Here is a 24271-nt window from a genome sequence, read left to right as displayed (position 1 = left end):
CCCTTTTAATATGCATTTCTGTATATTATGTTTTTTGTGTCTTTGCATATGTCATATGCCTATATATTTTTATCATCAAGAGCATTTTTTTTTTGTTTGGCTTATGTGTTGCCGCCAGTTGTTCAGATTTAATTTGGGGGTTCTGGGTGGAGCAAAGCGTGCAAGATGCTAATAGATCAAAGTGGCAGGTCTCCACCCTGTGTTGTGCGTAGCGGTCAAAAAGATCACGGGACCTTGACCTTTCATTAGACGTTTAGAGATAGATGCTGCCTTCCACATCTGATTAGAGAGAGATCAGGTGTTATTCAACCTGTTCACTCAAGGGTCAGGCTTCATCGCACCGGTCTTTGATAGATGCACTTCAGTAAGCACATCAACAAACTGAGTTTAGATATCCAGAGAATGCTGGAAGACTGGATTGCATTTCATGTATTTATCTCATCGTTTTCAACATATTCAACCCCTCTTCTGATAACCCGGCACATTTCTCACAGTTTGCTCTCCACAGCATTGTTATTTTACTTCTCAGTTCAGTTTTTATGCCAGTAAACCCTCATAACCTGAAAAAACAAAAGAGAAGTAATGGAAATTCTCACATCATTCACACCAAAGACATCTGCTGATGATGTAGATTCTACAGCAGCTGTAAGAAACAAAAAGAAGCTAAGAGAGAGCAATTACGCTGGGCCTATGAAAACAACTTAAAACAAAGGTGCAGTTGCTGCTTTAAATGTAAAAGTGTAATCAAACTGGCTGTACAAGACGCTTCAACTCATTTGAATTCTACAAACTGAGTGCCGCAAAAACTTTTATTTCTAATTTTCTACTTGTGCTCAGCTTTAAGGCCAGACTTCTTAATTAGCACCTCTAGCATATGATAACAGCATGCTAATTCACACACACATACACACACACACACACACACACACACACACACACACACACACACACACACACACACACACACACACACACACACACATGCACACACACACACACACACACACACACACACACACACACACACACACACACACACACACACACACACACACACACACACACACACACACACACACACACACACACACACACACACACACACACACACACACACACACACACACACACGCACACACACACACACATGCATGCACACACACACACACACACACACACACACACACACACACACACACACACACACAGACACACATGCACACACACGCACACACACAACAACAACACACCTCTTCAAGTCTTTGTCCCCTGTGACACACAAACACCAGTTCCATTGCTTACAGTTCATCATGTATATATATATATATATATATATATATATATGTGTGTGTGTGTGTGTGTGTGTGTGTGTGTGTGTGTGTGTGTGTGTGTGTGTGTGTTTTATATATACATCAATACAAACCCATTAAACCCACTCAGTCTGGTGTCACTGCCTCCTAACTCTTGATCATTTGTATGGGACAATTGGATAAAAAGGGTGGGTCAAAAAAGCAAAGCAAATTTATATAAAGCCAGAGAAAGACAGATACATCTCTCCTGGGAGATTCGTCAATCACTGTGGGAAGAGGCTTTGTTCTGCGTAAGGTCAAGGTCTTAAATTAAGATGAAAAGAAAGGAGAGGATATAGACACTGAATTGAGAAACCAGTCAGCGATTACCTACTTCCTAATGCACAGATTTGCCATATGGGACATTGTTAGAAAAGAGGACACGTGGTACGGCCATAAGAAACAGTACTGCCACAATATAGCTTGTGCACTGCCAGCAATTCATTAAGCTGTCTGGCACTAATTATCATCTTGAGCTGAATTAACACAGACAAGACGTATAGGCTGGATATGACTCGCTCTTTCGCTCACAATAATAATACAACAATGTGTAGTTCAGATGAACACAGCATAACCAGAATGATAGGTTTGCTGTTGTTTGTGAGACGAAAACAAAACAAGATCTTGGATCTTGGATCTTGATTCACTTTTCTCAGCATTACAATGATTTTGAATTGTAAAATGTTATTATTATTATTAATATTATAAACATTTTATTATTGGACAAAACAGTTGCCTTGGCTTTTTTATAATTTTTGTTTCCAACCAAAAAGTCAAAATCTAATTCCCATCCATTCATTCAGTCATTCATTCATTCATTTGTTAAATTATTTTATAAGCATTCTTAAAACAAGATATTTTATATTATTATTTAATTTATTACATTATTACTGGCAAACAGTTTTATACTTAAATACCAAGTTATCATTATAAAATATAATTTAAATGTATTGGTAATTGTATTTTGGTATTTGTTTGCAGTATAAGACGTTTTTTTTAAATATCACGTTTTGTATATATTTATATTCGGTGATACTGTTTTGTACATTATTTTGCTCATCAAAAAATGAGTAGTATATTATAAAACAGCAACCTACGTTTTAAATAACTGATATTTTAAATATCTGGAACATTTATATCAATTTATGTGGCATGTTTGCATGAGCACAAAGTAATTCTCTCCATATACAATGTAGTTTTACGTTTAATTCTTGCGTATTTCAATTGGCCGTTGAGTTGATGAAGAGAACATCGTTTTAAAACTGTCTCCCGCTCTGAAACTCAAAAGCATATACAACAATCACCACCCAAACGTGTCCAGACGCCCAAACCTCAAATGAACCTCTGAAGCAGACCCTGTCGCTTTAAGCGGTGGGCGTGGCCACGCCACTACGCCCCGCCCTCTATGCAAATCTTCCCACTACTTTGGCTGGGTAATATCGCGCGCTACTCGTTTCAGGTGTCCATAGTGAGCGCGAGCCGCGGCTTGAGCAGGGATAACACGGGAGCTATAAAACACGCAGAGAGAAGCGAACTCCTCGCGAAGAAGCGGACCGCAAACTAACGAACACCCTCGCAACTCAACTTAACGGATAGCGCGAGCGCAAGACCGGATTATCCAACGCGCGGCTGACGACGCTTTCTCAACTTGTTGACATGAGAGCTTTTCGTGCAAAACATTTCGCTGGAGCTCGCCGGTGAACCGCAACACCTTATTTTCGCGTCTCAAATGACACGCGACACACCGACTCCCGGCTCTGCGTTACGGTAAGCGCTTACGCGAGGAGCGCCTACATTTTTTGCATTTATCTTAATCGGTTTTTTCGGGGTTGGGGGGAGTGAGGCGTTTTACGACGAATAGAGCAAATCTTTGATGCAGCGCTCGCTCGTAGTAGTATATGGACTTACATGTGGCATGTTGTGTTATGTAATAGAAGTATGTTGCGAAACTTCAAGTTTTCTACCGTATAGTGGAAGTGCATGCAGACCTAATGCTCCATAGTATCGCGTTATCTGCTGGGCGTCTTTAGTAAGCCGATCTGCATGCAGATTTTGTTAATAATTTCCCCCGTTTAGGATGTTTTAATATCTTATTTAGTAAAATGCACGCGATTGTAACGTGCGCGTTAACCTGTAACGATTTAGCCGAAGCTCGTTGAAAATCAAAATGAAGTGCTTTAAGTTGATTATCCCTCGCAGAGCACCATAAGATCGGATTGTTTTTAAAAGCGGATCAATTGTGGTTTTCAGATCTTGATCTCCGAGGTGGCCACCAATGCCAGGAATCGGCGCAAACGCACCGCGAAATAAGAAGTGGGAGATGGAGGAATACGACCAGTATCAGCACTATTTTTACGACGACCTCAACTTGGACGAGGACTTCTTTTTCAAATCGACCGCACCAAGCGAGGACATTTGGAAGAAATTCGAGCTCGTGCCAACCCCGCCCATGTCGCCCGTCAGGACGCTGGAAGGGACCGCTCCATCTCCAGGGGACAGGCTGGAGTGGATGTCCCAGTTCTTGGGGCAGGACGACGAGCAGGAGGGGCAGTGCGAGCTGAACGCGGAGGAGACTCTGGAGAACTTGAGCTCCATCATCATTCAGGACTGCATGTGGAGCAGTTTCTCCGCCGGCCAGCAGCTGGAGAAAGTTGTGAGCGAGCGCCTGTCCTGCTCGGCGCAGTCGAAACTCTCCGGCAAGGCGCAGTGCGTCCCTGCGGACAGCAGCTTGGCGACAGATTGCGTGGACCCAGCAGCTGTCCTTACCTTCCCTCTGAGCAGCAGCTGCAAGAAACAGGTGTCATCCGGGTCAGAGTCTCGCACCGACTCCTCCGGTAAGTGACTCGCTCGACCGCGCGTTGCACGCTGTGCTGGCTCTTTCTTTTGACACCTGACTTAATGTGCAGGATCACGCAGTGCAGTAGTCACCCTTCGTTTGCGCGTTGATTAGAACTAAGCCAGAACGCGATATACCTGAATAGAAAAGTTGCATTGGTTCCACGGGATTTAGGTTAGCGTTTCCTCTAGATTTCTACTTAATATGTGTGGAATGCAATAGTGTGCTGAGCCTCCACATTCCTCAAGTGAAAGAAAAGGATGAATTGTTTTACTTGTGGGCGGTGCCAGCAGCAGAAACCAATAAGGAGACTTGAATCCTAAAGCCTTAAGGGCCACTTAATTGTCCATGAATGGGCAGTTAGGTATCCAAAGCTGGCATTGGCTTTGAACTTGAAACTTTTACATCAAATTTAATTTCTGCATCGTTTGTTTGTGTCGTTCCAAACCTGTTAGATTTCTCTTCTTCTTCTTCAGAATGCAGAAGAATGTTGATGAAACTTAAAGGTGTACAAAACAACAGTAGTTTAACATGAATTGAGGTAATTTCACAGTGAAATCGGAGAAGAGGGAACTCTGATCAAATGCTTCTCTTATCAAAAAGCACATCAGAGGTGACTCCAGGTTCATTGCTGTGGTTCAAAGCCTCGTTTACTTTCCTCTCGCTGAGAATAGGGAACTAATAGAAACCCCAGATTGATCTTTTAGTTTTAGCTCTTTTAGATCTTGATTGAATGGAGTTTCTAACATTCTTAGAATGGGGGAATGGAATGGTGTTGGATCTGGATGTGGCATTACGCTCGATATGTCAATCTACATTTCTTCTGTTGCTCTTTCAGATGACGAAGAAATTGACGTTGTGACGGTGGAGCACAAGCAGAACAAGGCGCGTTTGGTGAACGCCCGTAAACCGGTGACCATCACGGTTCGCGCGGACCCCTATGACCCTTGCATGAAGCGTTTCCACATCTCCATTCACCAGCAGCAGCACAACTACGCCGCCCGCTCTCCCGACAGCTATCCCGAGGAGGAGCCTCCCCGCAAGAAGATCAGGCAAGAGACCTTACAGCCACGGCTGTGCTCCACGCCCCAAACCCCCGAAAGAAAGACGCCCTCACCTTCCCCCTCGGCTCCCACCCCGTCTCAGACTGCCTCCGCTTCTCCAACACACACGTCCTACCACTTCAAATCCCAACCGTCCAGCCCTCAGAGTTCGGACTGCGAGGACACGGACAAGCGGAAGACACACAACTTCTTGGAGCGGAAGAGACGCAACGACCTACGCTCCCGGTTTCTGGCCCTGCGGGATGAGATCCCAGGCCTGGTTGACTGTCCAAAGACGCCCAAAGTTGTGATCTTGACCAAGGCCACAGAATACCTGCGTGCGCTTCACGTCAGCGAAAAACAGAAGACCCAGGAGAAGAAGCAGCTGAAAAACAGGCAGCAGCAGTTACTGCGGAGACTCGCTGAAATGAAACGCGCATAATCCTTCATAGTCCAGCCATATTTTCAATAGAAACCCTGTAGAAGTCCTTGTTTCGTTTTGGTTTTTTTTCTAAAGTGGGATATTTAATGGAACGGACTCTGTGTTTTGAGATTAGTTCTTCAGTTTTTGTTCTTTGCACACTTGCCTTCGCAACACGGGGAGACGTACTTGTGGAACTGGTTCAAACATATTCCAAAGAGGGACATTATTTCTGGTTTCCATTTTGAAAATCGAAGATTTATACCATGAATGCGCGTTACCTTAAATTCGTGAAAGCTACGGTATTTGGGGCGGGGGAAGTACCTTTTCATTGAATTCGCATGCCAATTTAGGCATTATTTGAAATGTAGCAATTTATATGCATGTGTAACTGATTTTCTAAATCATCAAACCCCCGTTTCGTGGCGGGATCTTGAATCTATCTGGGTAAATAAATATATTTAAGGGTCTTTGATCAATGTGACTTCTCCGTTAATAGTGCTTTATCGAAAATTCACCTAAATTAAAGGAGAGCTGTGTGCCCCCATTGCCACACGATGACGGTGTAAGTTTAACAGACAGGAAGTTGCATCACTGTTCCTTTTTGTTACATTGTGTTCTTTTTTTCTTTTTTTTGTCTGTTATTGTATATTATTGTTGTTATCTTGAACATTCAGGACAGTGTCCAGCACAGCCTTGCAGTGTATATTAACTGCGGCATATTCTTTGGACATATGTATATAATTGTAGTGGTGTACAGGACATTGTGTAAAAATACTTGCTCGTGTTTTGAATATGAAAATCAGCACTGTTAATAGACTTTATTTTCTATTTTTCTGTCAGTTGTCCTAAAACTTGGTTGGCCCACCTGCCTTCCCTAAGAGTATCTCAAAGTTTATATTTTTGTTAAGAAAAGTAAAAAAAAAAATCAAAAAGTTAAATAAAACGACACTATCAACATTTCATTTTCATCACTAGCCACTTTATGCTGTTTTCACTGCCTGTTCCTTTTGTGTTCGGAAATTTCTTTGGCTTATTGCTTTTGTGGCAGGAAAGAATTTTGTACTAATTATATTTTCTTACAGAATTAATTGTATCATTGTTTGATTTCTATTTAAATATAAAGTTGTACTGGTGGCATATGCTTGCTCCTCTCCAATCACGACCGTGGTAGTTTGAAGCTTATGCACATGGTCGCTACTAATGCAATTATTTAAAAAAAAATAAATAAATAAAAGTAATGTTGTACCTTCGGCTTTGAAATTGGCCAAAAGAGCAAAATATGCATAAGCCATCAGTAACCCGTTGTTGTTGCTTTTTTTTTCCACTTTGGTCCCTTGTTGTCGGGTGTCATAATGGGAGAATGGCAGCAGCGTTGTCTAAGCACTTTGTGTTCTGTACCTCATAAGCCTATATACATAAACTCAAAATTTGAAAAAAAAAAAAACCAATAAATTCAGTTCAAATCATAACAGCATGCTTGTCTTTATTAATTGGTGTTTGTTTCCACATACATCTGAAGATCTGCAAATTCAATGTTTTAACAGAACAAAAGATAATTATTTTAAGTAAATCAATTTGTATTGTCATTACTCACCCAATTTTTTTCCCCAAACAAGTACGATTGACTTCTGTAGAGATGCTTCAGTCCCCATTTAACTGTGTAAAACAGATGCAGTGAAAGTAAATAGTGACTGAGGCCATGGTCTAACTATTCTTTGAGTTTACACATTTTCCTCATATGCATCTTTTTATAATTTCAGCACATAAGATAATACATCTAAAACGTAAAACCACTTTCCTTCAATTTTAAGCAAGAGGTCGCGCTGTACTGGTCTGCTTTTGGTCAACAATGATATATTTGGGTGAACTGTCCCTTTAAAATGGTTGACAGTTATTAAGTAATGCCTGGACTAGAGGGGCAGTGACCGGTTATGAAATGCACCATAACTGTTTAAAAAGTATCACCCTGACTCAGTTGTACCAGAAAATAGGGCAAGGTTTCTCTATGCGAGGCATAAGAGCCGTTTCACTCCATCAACACCCGTATAAGTGTGTGTGAACTCGATTTGATCGTTTCATTAGCGAGAGCCACTTTTAGTTGACACGTCGTAGTGGCCTTCTTCGCCATGGCAACGATCATCTCTCTTTTCCTTGGCGCAGAACGCTCAGTTGCCATGGAGACGGAAGAGAGCTATTCATACCCGTGTTCTTCCGGAAGGTGCACAAGTCGACCTGCTGAAGTCAACAGTGTTGTCAAAGCAGCAAACTGAACGATTCAAAACCGTGCCAACAGGGCTGTGTAGATTACTTACAAATTGTAGTCCATCACAGATTGCGTTATGAAAACTGTAGTTACTTTTTAGCTGGTTCTGATGACTTTTAATATTGTTATTTTGAACATATTTCAATTGTTTTGTGAGCTGATAAAAAGCTAATAATCAATTGAATCATAAAATGGCAAATAAACGATTTAAACCTTGGAACACCAAAAATAGAATTACTTAATTTGTTTACATTTGATGTGACCAGTTACCTAAATAGCAGCCTAATGTAAACATGCAAATGTTTTGTTAAATTATTAAAATATTAAGTACATATGTCATCTTAAAGATGCCAAAGATAGCATCGGTTGCTAATTTATTTACATTTACGCAACCGTTTTATATTGTGAGCATAGCGAAAGCTAAATGGTATGATTTGTAGAGACGAAGAATCAGGGGTCAGTCAACAATTTATAAATACTGCTATTGTGGGAATAACATGTAATCATGTAATCCATTAAAAAGTAACTGTAATCTGAGTATGAGCATTAGCTATAAAATGTAAAAAAGGCTACTCTAATTATGCCTACTTGATTTTGGGAATCTGATTAGGTAATCGAAATTTTATGTAGGCTAATAAATATGCTATAAAAGCTAACAGACTTTTGTATCGATGTATTAGCGACGAAAATTAATATCTCTAAACTAGATTCTTCCTTGTTTGCAACAAGCAGCTCCATTGTATTGTCAAAGTGTCAATGTATATTACAACTCCTGTTTTCCAAGCACTTTTTGTTCGACTGTTGAACTTTTGTCCTGTTTCTGAATGAAACGCTCTCGCCTCGCCGTACCTGCTAAAATTGAATCCTTCAATCCCGTTCCTATGGAAACGGTTTTAGTTGCTTGGCTACAGTTCCCGCCTCCGTTACGAAATCACCGCGCGTGCGCAGTTCGCTCCACAGCCCTGAGAGGCTTCTGTCATGGCGGCCGCCACGCGTGTGCTCCAGAAAGCCGTCAGCCCGTCTTTAGTGGTGGTTTTAGGAGCGACGGGAACGGGCAAATCCAAACTGGCCATCGAGATCGGGAAAAGGCTTAACGGGGAAATTATAAGCGCCGATTCCATGCAGGTGAGTCGAGCGGTCTGCTGCATCATCTGTCAATCAGGCTAGCACGTCAAAGGGCATTGCGATTAATAAATGACAGGTCGTTTTAAAACGGCAGGGCTGTGAAATTAAACATTTAATGTTTTATACCGAAACGGGCTGATTGGTCAGGAAGCTTCGTTTTGGTGTTGAAGTAAACGCAGCGAGTTTTATTTCGCATTAAACTAGAACATTAGTAGGCCCAAAGCATTCGGACTCCAAAATATAACTAGTAATTAGCTTTCCCCCGACAATACTTTGGAGTAAACGTTGTTTAAACGTTTTGCGTAGCGCATCGTGTATGTTTGAGGTTTTATAGTTACATTTTATTTCCTCGTGTCCACCACTGGTCGCCATTTTTAACAATGCTCCATGCGATTATAATTCATAAATTTGACATAAACCCAAGATTAAAGCATTGTCTACTGATGTCTGCCACTGTTGCCAGCTTCGTGACGAGCATCGTGTAATAACTTGTTTCATATTTTTGTTGATTTGATAATTGGCCTTGCATGCATAGACAACATAAAGATGATCAATGCTGAGTTTTTTTTTTAACTTGTTTTAATTTATTTTTGATGGATTTCATTAAATAGATAGAAGTCACCATGTCCAGTAGTTAACTTGTAAGTCTTAAGTGTTTGTTTGGCTCTGTATGAATATTTCTGAGCAAAGATGGATATCTTCAGCATGAGCACAATGGGGCATGTTGCATAACAGTATAAATGGTGCTTTATGAAATTCCTGTCCACCATCTTGCGCAAACTCCATGTCAAGGTGTATATAAAATTGGGAGAAAGCAGAATTTCTAAATTGCTGGGAATCCCAGTGACATCTACTAACTGACGCAGATGCCTAGAAAAGCACACGGTTTGAAAGTCTGCCATCTTTGCTGGTTGCGTGTGTTCAGTGCTGCTGCCAGTGTGTATTGTGCAGTTCGCCGTCTTTTATTTTTAGAGCCATCAAAAAAAGACCAGAAGTCATATGTTAGTAGCAATATATTTCAATATGTACTTGAATGTTGCATGCAAGAAATACTCAGATTACATGGATAGTTATAATCTGTGGAGAGAACATGTTTTTCATTCACGTTTAACAGTTTTTTTGATAGATTTTTTTTTTGTATTGGTAATTTTCTGTAGAAAGTAGATGTTATCTAACTAAGGCGTTATTAAAAGCTGTTCTTCCGGGAGGTGCACACGTCGACCTGCTAAAATCAACAGTGTCGTCAAAGCAGCAAGTTAAAGGATTAAAACTACCATCTCATGAGATCTCAAAGCTCTCATTATTGCATTTAAAGAAACAGATAGGCTACTAGTTTCAGCATATTACAGGTAGCTAGCACTGGATTGCTTGCAAATTGTAGTGTCCTGCTGATTACGCTTTACACAATCTGTTGGGATATTGGGATATTTTAAGTAATGTACTTTAGACCTTTTAAACTAGTTTCCAATTTGGGATTGTTGTGTGTCATATTGAGATGTAACTGCAATCTGATGATGAACGCTTTAAAATGTGATATAATCTAATTACAAGTAAATGAATGAATAAGACTACTTAACCCCTGAATAGAATAAATACAAGATGAGAGAAAAAATGAGTTCAATACGTTCTCTCGCGGTTACATTGTTGGTGTAATTATACTACTGTAGATTGTAGGCATCAGGGAGCTGCTATTAATATACATGCAAACATTTGCAGTGCCTCTGGGCGGTTTCAGGCATGCAAGACCTCTACTTGAATGAGGAAAACGTGAGGAAGAAACAAAAACATTGAAAACTCTCAATCCCACTCAGGGCGTTTAAAATCAGCAACAAAATCTGACAGTAACTGCCCCATAAATGCTGTTTCTTATGCTTGGATAGTAGAGGTGTAACAATGCGCTTATTGTTACCAAACGGTTTACGGGCGTTTTCTAAATCAAAAAAGATCATCCTTATTCCCTTTTGAAAGGGAATTTGTAAGTTCGTAAGGGATACCGGCATACATTTGTATTGATGAAATATGTATACATACACGCATGCAACATTTTATAATAAATTAAAAATAAGATTAGTTTTTATCTATTGACATTTTCAACGGCAATGCTAACAACATTGAAAAAGACATTTATGACTAAGTAAAATGGTGACGACATCTGACGCACGCCATGCTGCGTTGTCATGGGAACATCCCAGCTAAAGATAATGAGTAAATTGCATCTATCGCTTTGACAAGGTCATTCAAAACAACTACTTAACGACACTCGCATGCTCTGCTCAAAGTCGCCGCTAACAGTGGGATAAGGATGACTACTCTGATTTGGTAAATGCGGGTGAACTGTTCATTACACAGTACTCATATCTTTACCCCCCTATTAAATGGCATTAAAAAGACTTATTTTATGGACGTACCAGAGAATCATTTTGACTTGTAATAATGCGAATGGCTTCTGTTTCTTTTCCTTGCTCTTCCCCCAGACATCCGTTCTTAGGGTATGTATGTTTGGTGAGAAAATCACTTTAACAAGAAATGCCTGTGTGCATCTATCCACTCACTGAACTGTATGGAGCTCCAAAAATGAACAAAATATACAGAACCGCATGCAGTTGCTGTGTACTAGTGTAGGATAGCAATCTACATTTGTATTATTCAAATCTTGTTAGTTCCTCAGCGTGAGTAGAAGCTCATTGGTCACTGCCGATGGCTGTTTCAAACGTGTCGGTCATGCACTACTTCCACATTGTAGCTTTACTTTGTGTATGCAAACCCATTTCGGTTTAATCAGACTTGTCTGGTTGCCTCGAGTCGTGTATTGTTCTTGCGAACATTGAGAATTCGAAAGAGGCTTTACTCTGTCAGTTTGTCAACTTTCGTTTTAATACCAGATCATCCAGCTCTTTGCAGTCGTGATCAGGTGAAATATCTGAGGTACTGCATTCTCTACGAACTCCGTGTCAGTAACGGATGAAAAGGCTTTGGCTGCATGGGCTCTTTTGTGCTCTCAGGGCCCCGGGAAGCTAGGCCTGGGAACTCAGGGGGTGGGCTTAGGGAAGGTTTGGTACCGCATTTACATATAGGCTTGTCTATTATTCTCTGTAGAAAGGGACTTTTCTGCTGTTGAATTTGGGTCAGTTTAATTGTACATTAAAGCCTCATTCAGGATGTGGAAATTTGGCCCATTCCCAAAGCTGAACTGGGTGTAGTTCATGCATTTTATGGCTTAAAAGTGTGTCAGGACATGCAGTTTAAGAACTCTGACGTACATGTTTAAAGTTATAATTTCCTCAGCTAATTGCATGATCTTTATAAATCCAGCACATTATTGGCAAGGCATTTTTATGTCGATTGCTCTTTTGTTACTTTCCTTTAGACATTCGATGTCTATGCTTAAAAAATGTAACTAGCATTTTTGTCTAGTCCTATTTTTAGCTATCCTATAACTACTTTATTAGTTGTTTCCCTAGTCCTTTATTGCCTTATGCATATATAGTTGCCCCGTTGTACTGCTTCAGGCACGTAGAAGCGGCCGACATTTTGAAACGGTGAACTTGGTGTAATTCACTATACTTTGCACAGAGCCATTCTGTGCAGGATTGTGGCATCTTTCGTATATTAAGTGATTACTATGGTGAATGACGTTGAGAACGCTATAATAAGATATTATATTGCAGCACAAAAACAGTCGCCAATGAGGCATGTAGGTGTATATATTGTGTGGCTTGTTGAAGAGAGATGTGCTTTGATTTATGCTTTTGGCTGGTTGGTGTAAAGTGATAATTACTAAATAAAAATAGTATTATACTGTAAAAAATTGTATTTCAATTCTATAATATTAAAAAAATTAATTTTAGAGCACAGCTTTCAAATTAAAATTCTAATACATCATCATTTTTGATAAATATCACAGGAAACATCTAAAATGAGTCTAAAAATGGTTGGTGCCAAATACACATAAAAAAAAAGAAAAAAAGTCAAGGCCATTGCACACCGAGTCCAAAACGTTTGTCTGAAATTTGCATACGTTATAAAATAAATACAACCTTATGTTGTCGATCACATTAATACACTGCAACAAGTTTTTGTCAACAACAACAAAAAATTCAGGTTCAGCATTTTGGTAGGAAATGATGCAGAATAGGAAAAAACAGGAAAACGCATGAGAAAATTTCAGACTGCAGTGACCTTTATTCTGAACCAAGCCATTCTGAGATACTGAAAACACTGGATCTTAAACATATAAACACGGTGCTGTGCTTCACTTTAAAACATGCAACACATTTTTCAGCCTTTGTTTGATAGTCATTTATTTTAAATGCTCTAGAATAATCTAGCAATGCTCCTTGGTGACCTATGTAAAGGCAAGCTCCTCATGTTTTCCACAGAAAATTCGAACCTTTAGTTGTCCTTCGCTCATGCGGCCTCCTTGAGGATGTAATGCTCTATTGAGAGTGGCATGGCTGTCACCTGGTGCAGTTAATTGGGTTACGCTAATAAAATTCCTCCCCTTGTGCTGCACTGCAGTCCCATCCACTGCTCACACACTGAGCTGCAAGCTGGCTCCTCCAAGACCCCTCGCTGGTGTAACGCTCCACGAGAAACACAATGAGAGCTTTGGATTGCCCCAGCAGCAGTAAATGTGTGCTTGCCGTATCTGTAGGCTATATTGAAAAGTATTGCATTTGTTCATAGATAGTAAATGCATGTTTGTGCAAGAGTGAGTTAGGCTTCTTTTTTTTTTTTTTTTTTTTTTTGTTGAGTTCTATTGCAGGCAGACTACTGGGAAGCCGCTATTGACTTGCTGAATTGGTGCCTCCATGCCTATTATGCTCAGTAGCTTTCATTGGACATTCAACGGCCATGCGGCTTACACAGGACACTATTTACATTTTGAATGGCAGTACTGTACGGAGGGTTAGAATGGGACTAAGCCGAGAGAGCGACCGATTGTTCTTGTGGTCAGGTTAGGATTGAATATTTAAATAATGGTTTGTTGAAGTCTGGTACCCAAATACTTGCTGTTGGAGCGAGCAGTGACTTAAAAGGTCAAAGAGGGCAGAATTCAATGGACCTCGGGTCGAACCTCTCATGGGAACCCCTGGCCGAGGTCACTAAGGCTGTAACCTAAGAAAAGTAAGAAGGGATTTTAGATGCTTAGGGCATCCTGCCTTTCACACAAGGTCTTCAAGATCCCAGCAGCCGTTTTCATCAGCCATTCATATGAGCGAAGGACCGGGAGACCTTAACGCAAATGGTTATTAATGGACTTTAGGGTGTTTGGGTTCACTGATGCGGAACCAATTCGTACTCCTCTTTGCTGGTGTCAGCTTTTGATCAGTGTAAAAGCAATCCAGAGAGTTTAAGGGTATCATGGTAACATGGATTACAGAGAAATGAGACACCCCAGAAAAACCTGTACAAACACCCACGCCATCATGTTGGAGAGGCAGTGACCTGCTAAATGACTGAAGCCCGGTTATAATGAATGGTAACTAATAACACGGGGCTGCCGTTGGCTCTCTTTAAAGCTGTGAATAATAGGGAGATTATATATCGGTACAATGCAAAGCTCTCAAGCTTATTCAGTCGATTGACATCACACATTCAGCATTCAGCACCAAGTGTTTTCTGAGATGAGATGTTTTTGATGCAGTAATGTCAAGATGAATGTGAATGTTTTGAATTATATATGAATTATATATCAACATGTGAATAAAAAATTATAATAAACTATATATCAATAAGTGTATTATAGGCCTACTTTTTCCATTGACATTACTTGAACAATAATATTAATGGCTTAAATGTAATTTACACAAATAACCAATTAAACCAAATGAATTTGATATTGGTGCATTTCATTTTCTTTCTCAAGCGGAGACATTAAAATCAAACGTACAGTATTTGGGGCCACTGGTCAAAAGTAAATTGTGAAAAGAATGTAATGAGTAATTTCTCATGACTTGTGAACATTTTATCAGCATTAGAATCCACCAAACATTTGCCCTTCAGTAAATGCAGACTGTGAAGCATTTCCTGTCTCTTGATTATCAGTCTTCTCTGGAAACCAGTTTTAACTCTTTGCCTTGAATGTCTATTCACATACTCAATAACTATTTAGCTGGACTTGATTTAGCATTGTGACATGATGTGAAGACTCTTTGAAAGGTAGATTTGCTCAGAGGATTTTCTTCCTCTCTCTCCCTCTGCTCCACCATCTTTCCCCACGTGACAAATGACAGGCCTTGACTCATCTGTGCTCTCTTGTTTCACAGGATAACCGTAATTCAAAGGGAAACATTTATCAACCTGATTTAAATACTCTGCTGGACGCAGTCCTTTAAAGCATTTGTCTAATTTCTGCTCCTTTTTTCTGAGCTCTTTGATAAGGTGTAGCACCTGTCTGAGCACTTGTTCGCACTAACATCTCCCTGCATGCTGGATTAATGGATCAGACCTCAAAGCAGACAGAACCTGCTGTCTGAAAGCTGCATGGACAGCACTGGAAACCCACAGGGGCCAAGCCATGTAAATGTACCCGGCAATTATTGCAATCAGGCTGCTCTGCAGATTAATCCATTCCCAGAGGTTTAGTCATACAGTTGCCACAATGTGCCTCATCTGTCAATTGATTAATGGGTTTTAATTTTGCATTAATATGAGATTCATTTTTAATAGAATAATTGACCCAGGCATTATAATTTTCATTTAAATGTATTTCCATACATAATATCCTTTTAAAACTGTGAGGATGAAATGTATATTATTACCAGTGTTTTTAAATTAATCTGTTGTATTATTTGTATGCTGCTAGTGTTTATTGAAATTCAGAATTAATTGAATGTTTTAGTAATGGAATTAGATTATTCTGTGTATTAATGTATCTTTTTTAATATTTCTAAATATAAATATTTTCATTCCAGCTTTAGTAATTTTATACATTTATTATATATATATATATATATATATATATATATATATATATATATATATATATATATATATATATAAACATTTTACTTTGTTAGTGGTTTGTTTTATTTTGTAAAACTTTTTTTTATATATATATATATTTATATTTATTTTTAAAAAAAAAAAAGATTTTCTACGTTAGGTATTAGCTCTTATAGCTGCTATATATTTATAGGCATGTTATTTCTATAGGCTATTTTGTTTTGTGGAACAAAGAAATATAAAAAAATAAAATGTTGGTTCCACATCCAAAAATCAACAGCATTTGGGTTTAAAAAGCTCTAAATAACAGGTCATTTTTAGCAGAACTATTACTGTAAACATATGTCAGATTATTTATGAATGTATTTAAATATGTAGATGACAGGAGAAGGGTTAACGTGGCCTTTTATGCTTTGAAGGGCCGAGTCAGTTTGTCTGCGTTTGCTCAGGCGCTAAATGCTTTTGGAAGGAGCCATTTCCCCCCTTTTGCCAAACACACCAGCAGCTAAATTCAATTTGAGCTGAATGAATGAAAATCCAATTGTGTCAGTCTGTCTGGCCGCCTATGACTGGCGGCACAGCACATGCCCGCTGTGACGTCTGCATTCATCCCAGCGTCTGAGAAACCTTGACGGAGCTCAAGATCGGCCTGATATCCAGTTAAACTCCCGTGCCGTTCTCTCGGTGCAGACTAAAGCGAAGTGATGTCTCTCATTTATTCTCCATTGCTCATCTCCTCTGGCGCCCAGTTCTATCCACCTAGAAAACGCCTAAAACGAGGTGCGGAAATGGGTTAGTTGTGGGTGTGGTGTTGAGTGTGGCGCGATTCAGAAAGCCTCCACAAATGATGACTGCACGATAGCGCTAAAGCAAGAGCGACATCATGAATGATTTATTAGCTTGGCTTCACTGAGCCATTCCTGGAGGAGAGGAGGAGTGGTTTGGAAAGATGCAGGAGAGACTACTCATTTATTCCCATTTCTATCAATGCATCATAAATTCGTACAAATTAAAAACCTCTTGTTGAGGAGAGGTATTACTTTCCTAGATACTTTCCTAGAACAGTTTTCGCCTAGATGAACTAGGTGAAACATGGCGCTTCCCAGACTGTTTACCAGCCTTGTATATGAGAGGTTACAGTCCAAAGACTTCTCACTTTTTGTTTATTTCGGTAGCTTGTATTTAACTGCTTTGCATAGTAGCTCAGTGCACTGTTTGCTGATTAGACTGCTAGCCTAACTTTTGTTTCATTAGGCATAACAAATCACTAGCTCTTGGGCTTTTAGACAACTCCAATTCAACTTAAAAATGTTACTTTTGTTTCATCTGAATTTGATGGCAAAAAAAGACCAGACACATTAGTAATACATTTAGTAGCAGATACTAAATACATATAATTCAAATGAATTGATGCCATATGACTTCAGATGACATGCGTAGCCAAAGGACACTTTACACTCCCATGGTGCCACGAGGGAGGATTTGTGAAGTGACCAACTAACTAACAACTAACTGGGTCACGTAACAATTCTGTCATTAACATGATGAATGTAGCATGTCCCAAATTCATTTTCCCCTCAAAATATCTTTTTAAAGGTAAATATGCCTAATTAACTAAAACTATTAAACTTACACAATTTAAAATCATTTTTTTGCACTGCCAAGATTCTATGAATTTTTTTTTTCTTTCTCAAATTCTGTTTGAATTTATCAATTTTTAATGGGTCAATTCAGTTTTTAATGATTGAATAGCGTGCCATATCAGCTTTTGCAGTTTAGTAGTTTACAAAATTTCTATGTTCTTTTGGAGTATAAGATGTCAATTTTGTATCAATTGAAATGGTCTGTGGCGCACACAGCAGCTCTGGAGAAGTTCATGTCCACATGTGGGAAGATGGCAGGCTATTTTGCGGTGTTCATCGAATGTAGTACTTGCTCAGGCAGCGTGTGATTTCTGGATTCCAGCTTTTACCATCATCATCTAGTCGGTTGTCATGACTTGCGTCAGTCTTGCTGTTGGTCATACTGTCACTTGTCTTGGTTCCTCCCACTCCAGTGCCCTCCCCCTGTCTGAATAGTGGGGAGCAGCTGTCTCGTGCGTGGCCTGAGGTGCTGTGCGGATCAGCCGCGGCCGGCTCTAATAGCTCAACACTAAAGCCATTGTCTGGGGACTCGTCTGAGTGTTTGCGGTTTGGGTCACTGGATTCACTATACCCTTTTTGCTCATTCACCCCCTTTTCCCTTTGCTTTCTGTCTTTTCTTTTTCTTGGGGTCTCATGTATACACACTCTCATTCACACAGTCTCACACAAAGAAAAATAGTCCCCACCCCATTGGGCTGTGGTCGACACGCAGACTTGTGATGACCGAGTCTTCCGTCTCTTGCTCTGTTCTTGTGTTTGCTGAGCTCTGGGATTCTCTCACCCTGCCGCGACTGTTACTACCTCATAAATGCTGTTATTGTATTTTTTTACAATTGGAAAATGTGAAATTGTGTGTGTGTGAAATATGGAGTCCACGTTTGTTCTGTTCCCGTTTCCACTCCTCTCTTTCAATCCCCCCTCTGTGGACCAGTTGTCCTCATTAATAATGAGTTTCAATTAGACACTCTGGCTCTCTAGAACATATCCACACACACACACACACACACACACAGACACACACACACACAGAGACACTGGCAGCTGCATGGGATTAGATGCCTGCCATTCAAGTCATGGAAGGGCATGAGACCAAACAGCAGGACTTCAGCACTGCGACGTCAACCAGACAAAACGAGGCAAGCGCAACAAAGGCTATCGGGAAAAAATAAAAAGAATATTCAATGGCTTAATCAGTCAAACGAAACATGTCTGTGAGATGAAAGTCAGAAAACTAGATGGTTAACATTTAATGCGAACAAAAAATGAGCCTGAGAGGAACAGGAGTGCAAATTGTTCACTATGTCGTGCAGTGAAACCATTAAATCTTTCTCATCCAGTTTGAAATGTTTGTTCGTGAGAAATTTCAACAACGTCTCATGAACTGCTCATATATATTTTATGAGGTGGCCTCATTTGTACGATTTTATACAATTAAAGCCCAGTGATGGGTAAGTTTAGTGGTGGGGTTAGGCATATGCCACTCGTACATGTACATGTGTATTGGCAACTCATAAAATATGTGCAATTTAGCAAAAACGTTATGAATTTGAAAGAGTGAGGTCATATGAAAATATGTAAGAATTGCTGTTAGATCAAGCTGGAAATTTTGTCAGAAAGTTTGTGCCAGTGTTTGTTAAATCTGGGGAGTAATTTTATTTGCTAAATTTATATTCTCCTTGCATAATATACTCAAGTGTTTCTCCACATATTTTGTGAACAGAATATTCCAGTTCCAGTATTCCTTCTGTAAAATGATTGTACTCGAGGTACACAACAAAACAACACACTGTGACAAATTTTGTACACACATGTTGTTTGAAAAATAAATAATTAAAAAAAATATGTAATGGGTTAAACCCTTTAGAATTATTATTTTTTTTTTTTTTGCAAGAAATCTGCCATCAATTTATAGCAAGCAAGACTGTGACAGTATTCATTAAAGATGGCCAGTAACAGATGTTTCCCCGTATCTTTTATATGTTGTGCCTTGACATTTAAAATAGCACAGATTTTTAAGGAGACAAAATATTCCAATTTTATCTGTAAAATGATTGACAACATGTTGCATGCCAACCTGACACGTCCGTCCCTCACAGGCACGTCTGCATTTGTGCCAGATTAAATATGCCTTCTATTAAACTACTATCAGGTATAGCGAATAAAAATGAAATGCACTGTGGTAAAGGGGCACACGGGTCATTTGAAGCCTGAAGCACAGGGTGGGCTCTGTGTCACTGAGAGGCTGGTACGGAGCCTAACAAACGGGTGCAGGGAACAAAACCCGCTAATGCCTGCAGCACCTAAGAAACGTGGCCCCAAATGAGAGCCACATGACCAGGCTCTGCATTCACAGGGCCTTCTGTCATCCTTTGCCACACACATGCACCCTAAACCCCCTTTTTCTTGTAGTGTCTCTTTTATGTAATTTTAGTCTCAATCTGGAGGTTAGCTCATACGTGATCTATACAACCTCTTAAAATGTACGAATGAACACATGCAAAAAAATATAAAAAACGAGTGGTATAGTTGCAAGGTGTTTTTGGTTATGTGGTGTTTTTAGTCATCAAAATGTAATGGTTTTTCTTTCAAATCTAACCTTAAAGGAACATGTTGCCGTCCTGTATGCATATTCTCCCTCCACTTTATTGCGTCTGTTCTTTAGGTCCTTGTCAGTATTTTTTTTAAATACAATTATATTTCAAACTGTAGAAAATAATGTGAGAAAGTAGAGTACAATTCAAGTTGTGGAAAAAAAAAAATGATTTAAAGAATATGCAGTCAGAGACGATTAAATGAGGCAATAGACCAAACTGAATCGAACCGATTGGTTTCACTCTCGTGTTAACTGCAGCTTCAACAGTGTTAAAATTACATTCTGAAACTGTATAATTTGGTATAATTTACTCATGCTAAAATGTAGCTTTTTTGCTGAAGCAAGGAGATATGTGTTAAGTTATTCCAACTTGATCGACCCGATTTTAAAATGTCACTTGGGGCTAGATTTATATCTATACCTCATTTTTGATGCATTACATAAAAGGGATAATTTACACACATTAAAATGTCTTTGATGAAAGCCCAGAGCTTTCTGACCCTCCTCTGACAGCAACGTAACTGATACGAATAGGACGCAGAAATGTAGGGTCACATGGACTATTTTAATGATGTCATCAGTTCAGCCAGGCTGCAGGAATACTTTTTTTGCACAAGAAAATAAAAATATTTACTTTATTTAATAATTACTTTTCTTCTGTCAGTAGCTCTTTTCTGTCTTTTTACATTTTAATAATTTTTTCTTTTTTGTTTTGAGATGGCAGGTGCCGTTTCCACCATCTGTAGAACTTGTCACCACCCTCATTTGTTTGTCTGTCACCTGACCTCGCTACAGAGCTGTGGAGCTCCCAGGATGCTGGTGTCTCTGGCCATGTGCTTTGTTGAATCGATCCCTCACAGTGCAACATTATTAGCGGCATATCGGCAGTCTCAGCATTTAGTTGTTGTTTTTCTAGTGGTTTTAAAATGCTCTTTTCGTAGTTAACTCATGAGGATTTGATTGTCCATACCGGCAGTTTATGGATAATAGCAAGGCAAATTAACAAATGAACACCCACTTTTACATTTAAACATTGTTCAGCAACTTGTCTTAACCTGCTGAACTTTAGCTTTACCGCATTGTTTTTGGCAACGGTGTTACAGTGACCAAAAGTGTTGCATTTTGTACTCGGGCTCCGTGTTTATGAAAGTTCATGTGGTTGTTGGTGAACTCTCTGCTTTGTTAGTCTATCTTAACAAGCATAGTGACCCAGCTCTCGGTTTTATTTGTATTTCAAGATTGAAAAACAGCTGTTATTGATTCCAAGTTTTCACAGAGTTAGAGGCCTGTAAATTCAAAGTATTGCATTCAAGAGGGCTGGCTCTAAAAAGCAGGCGTTTTACTCGGGCAGTAAAAAACAGAACGACAGTACCATGCCAAGTTCTGAGGCGATTAAGACCTTCTGCATGTCTTAATCGCGCCCCTTTATTGGTGTTTACCATTCTGCTCTGGAGAGAATGGGCTGAATTCCTGTCTCTCCTCATATGCCGTTCTCCCCATTCACCTCACCAAGATTTCGCTGGCAGGGATGTCCTGTGGAGAGCACAGGGGAAAAGATCTCAATAATTCAGTAGCATTTCTTCCTAACTTGCCCAAATTGGCACGCAAGGGCAGAGGAGTTACGGTAAGCTGTTCTGAATTTAGCCGTGGTGGTGCACGCATGCCCTTGATCCTGAAACCCTACTGACACCCCTGACAAGTTCCTTGAATGACCGCAACGCTGTCTACTTATAGACTGATGCTGAATTCAGAGCTGGTTCTTGTTCATTCGTGTACTGGAATAATTTTTTTCATTGCGTTTCGTCAAACATAATGGATCTTTCTGTTGATGTGCACATAAATGCGTTTTTGCTGCTACACGACAGGCAGACACAACAATCCTCATGAAGAATCGTGGCTGTAGTTATGTAGGACGGAGCAAAAAAGTTGTCTCACTGGACAGTTTTTGAAAGGATTCTCTTTAAGGATTCATGTAGTTATGTTATGATAAATCAGGCGAAAACTGTCATGTGGTGTATAAAGTATGCAACATTTACTTCCTGCCTTTGTACCTTACTGTACATAAACGTCTTCTTGCTGCATCGTTGTTTATATGATCTCTTTGGTTTCTCACTGCAGGTTTACAAAGGGCTGGACATCATCACCAATAAGGTTACAGAGGAGGAGCAAGCCCAGTGTCGCCATCACATGATCAATTTTTTGGATCCATTGGTTAGTGGATACACCGTGGTGGACTTCAGGAACAAGGCTCTGTCGCTCATATCCTTTCTGAAAGGTCCGACCCTTCATAGTAAAATTCCAGACTGCTCCTGGTCAAATTAAATTATTTAAGGCATTTTTCCATGTCTCTGCTTGATTCATGAGCAAGTGACTCTTAAACTATTTTTTTTTTTTTTTAAGCCAGTCATGAGATTCTCACAACTGTAGACTTTGCTTGTAACGAAAGGCTTGTTCACTCTTAAGGACGATAACTCTATCTAATTGTTATATATTATGTATAACTATTTATTTTTGCTATACATAAATAATAATTTGATTTGATATCAAAATTTGATTCCATAGAAATTTCATAACTTTATCACAAACTAATGCTGAAATAAAACTAAAACAAAAAAAAATCCCACACAACTCAAGCTCACTGAAGACAAGCAAGCACTTACAAGTAAGAAAGTAATTACATTTAATTGGATGGATTTTCAAAATGTGAGAGATCTTTTAATTTCGCAACATAGAATCTTTAAAATGTGCCCAAGAGATTTGTATTGTTATTTTGGTGATTTTTCCACGCCCTATATACATGATGCCCTGCAAAAAAAAATTTGACTAGTTGTTTTATTGGTTGTCTGAAGGTCTGGCTACCTGAGACTACTTGCTCTTTAGCCTCTTCCATAGTCTGGAACTGGATGACTAGTCGGCTACTTTTGCCCAATCTTTACTCCCCATAATTAACGGCTGCAGGGATTCATTTAGTTGACAAGTATAGTTGACGGACCCATCTAAATATAAATGCTTTCTATTTTGTCTCTGCAGATGAAATTAATGGACCATTACTCAGCCTTTTAAGATATCATCTGCAAACTTCTTAATGATCATTCTGAGTAATTGTTCTTTTAAAATGTCATCGCCTCCCTGACATCAGTGACACTGCTTTTGTGAGACTGTGCCTTGTTTGAATGCAAATCCCAATCTTTTAATTTCTCGTCTTTTGTGGAATATGGCATTTCCCAGCGAGCCGCAAGAATGGCTGTGGCATTTTATGAGTGGGCGCTGGGTTGTACTCCCTCGGCATGCTCTTTCAGTAAATGCAAGGGCATAACTGGAAATGCGTGTACCGGAGACGGAGAGCACGGCGCGTCGCTGTCCTCGTTTTTCCCCGCCCGCCCGCCTGCTGCAGATGTTTGCTGAGAGATGAGGAGGATATTAATAGCTGAGGGAGATGCTGCGAGGAGGTGGGGCGGCTCTCGCAGTGTCTGGAGGAGCGCTGCCGCAGACACCTCGCACAAGAAATGAGGAGTGGCGGGTGATGTGCTTTCTAGTCTCTCTTCCACACTGAAGAGCGGTGATGACTACTAGAAAGCACACTCTATTTTCTCCTACAAAATTAATAGTCGAGGTTTTGTTGTTAATTTAGTTGCTTTTGCCCAAAATTCTGTCATAACCATTCAGAAATGCCTTAATGCTCTCGTCCCCCACCCCTTTCCTGCTGCTTGCTGTTCTCTCCTCCTCTTTCGTTTTCTCCACCTCCATCTCGGGGGATCACAGAGTGATGTGGGTGGGGTGGACAGCGCGTGGCCAGGCTGCTTTGATTTTGATGCATGTGACCTGGAAGTGTGTCCGGGTGTGTGTGTGTGTGTGTGTGTGTGTGTGTGTGTGTGTTTGTCCATCTCGATCGAGGGGAGTGCTGATGCGCCTTCTCTTATTGAAGCAGTTATCGAATTGCTCCACTGAGGAAGCCTTTGATGCCGTTTATTACAATCTTTAGCAGAATCCCAGCAGTCATGTTGAACCGGCTGCCCTCTCACGGCACCAGGCCTGGACATTACATGT

The 24271-nt window shown here is 39.9% G+C and overlaps 2 protein-coding genes across 5 annotated transcripts in view; both read left to right on the top strand.

The window, feature by feature from the left end:
* Positions 1 to 2798: 2798 nt before the first annotated feature.
* myclb (MYCL proto-oncogene, bHLH transcription factor b) lies at positions 2799 to 7121 on the top strand. The gene is made up of 3 exons (XM_043218206.1): positions 2799 to 3116; positions 3600 to 4183; positions 5024 to 7121. The coding sequence occupies exons 2-3, from the start codon at positions 3625 to 3627 to the stop codon at positions 5668 to 5670; spliced, it is 1206 nt and encodes a 401-aa protein (XP_043074141.1). The 5' UTR covers positions 2799 to 3116; positions 3600 to 3624; the 3' UTR covers positions 5671 to 7121.
* Positions 7122 to 8868: 1747 nt separating this feature from the next.
* The window catches only part of trit1 (tRNA isopentenyltransferase 1), a 33757-nt gene continuing 18354 nt past the window's right edge, over positions 8869 to 24271 (top strand). For all 4 annotated transcript variants that reach the window (XR_006247071.1, XM_043218008.1, XM_043218007.1 and 1 more), the window contains exons 1-2: positions 8869 to 9040; positions 22343 to 22483. Coding sequence is in view for 3 of the 4 variants with exons in the window: in XM_043218008.1 (XP_043073943.1) it covers positions 8894 to 9040; positions 22343 to 22483 (288 nt within the window). In the remaining variant the exon portion in view is untranslated. The remainder of the gene's footprint in view (positions 9041 to 22342; positions 22484 to 24271) is intronic.

Source organism: Puntigrus tetrazona, chromosome 19, assembly GCF_018831695.1.
Source record: "Puntigrus tetrazona isolate hp1 chromosome 19, ASM1883169v1, whole genome shotgun sequence".
Taxonomy (NCBI): domain Eukaryota; kingdom Metazoa; phylum Chordata; class Actinopteri; order Cypriniformes; family Cyprinidae; genus Puntigrus; species Puntigrus tetrazona.
Note: the sequence above shows the minus strand (reverse complement) of the source record. Positions and strands in the feature narration are given on the sequence as shown.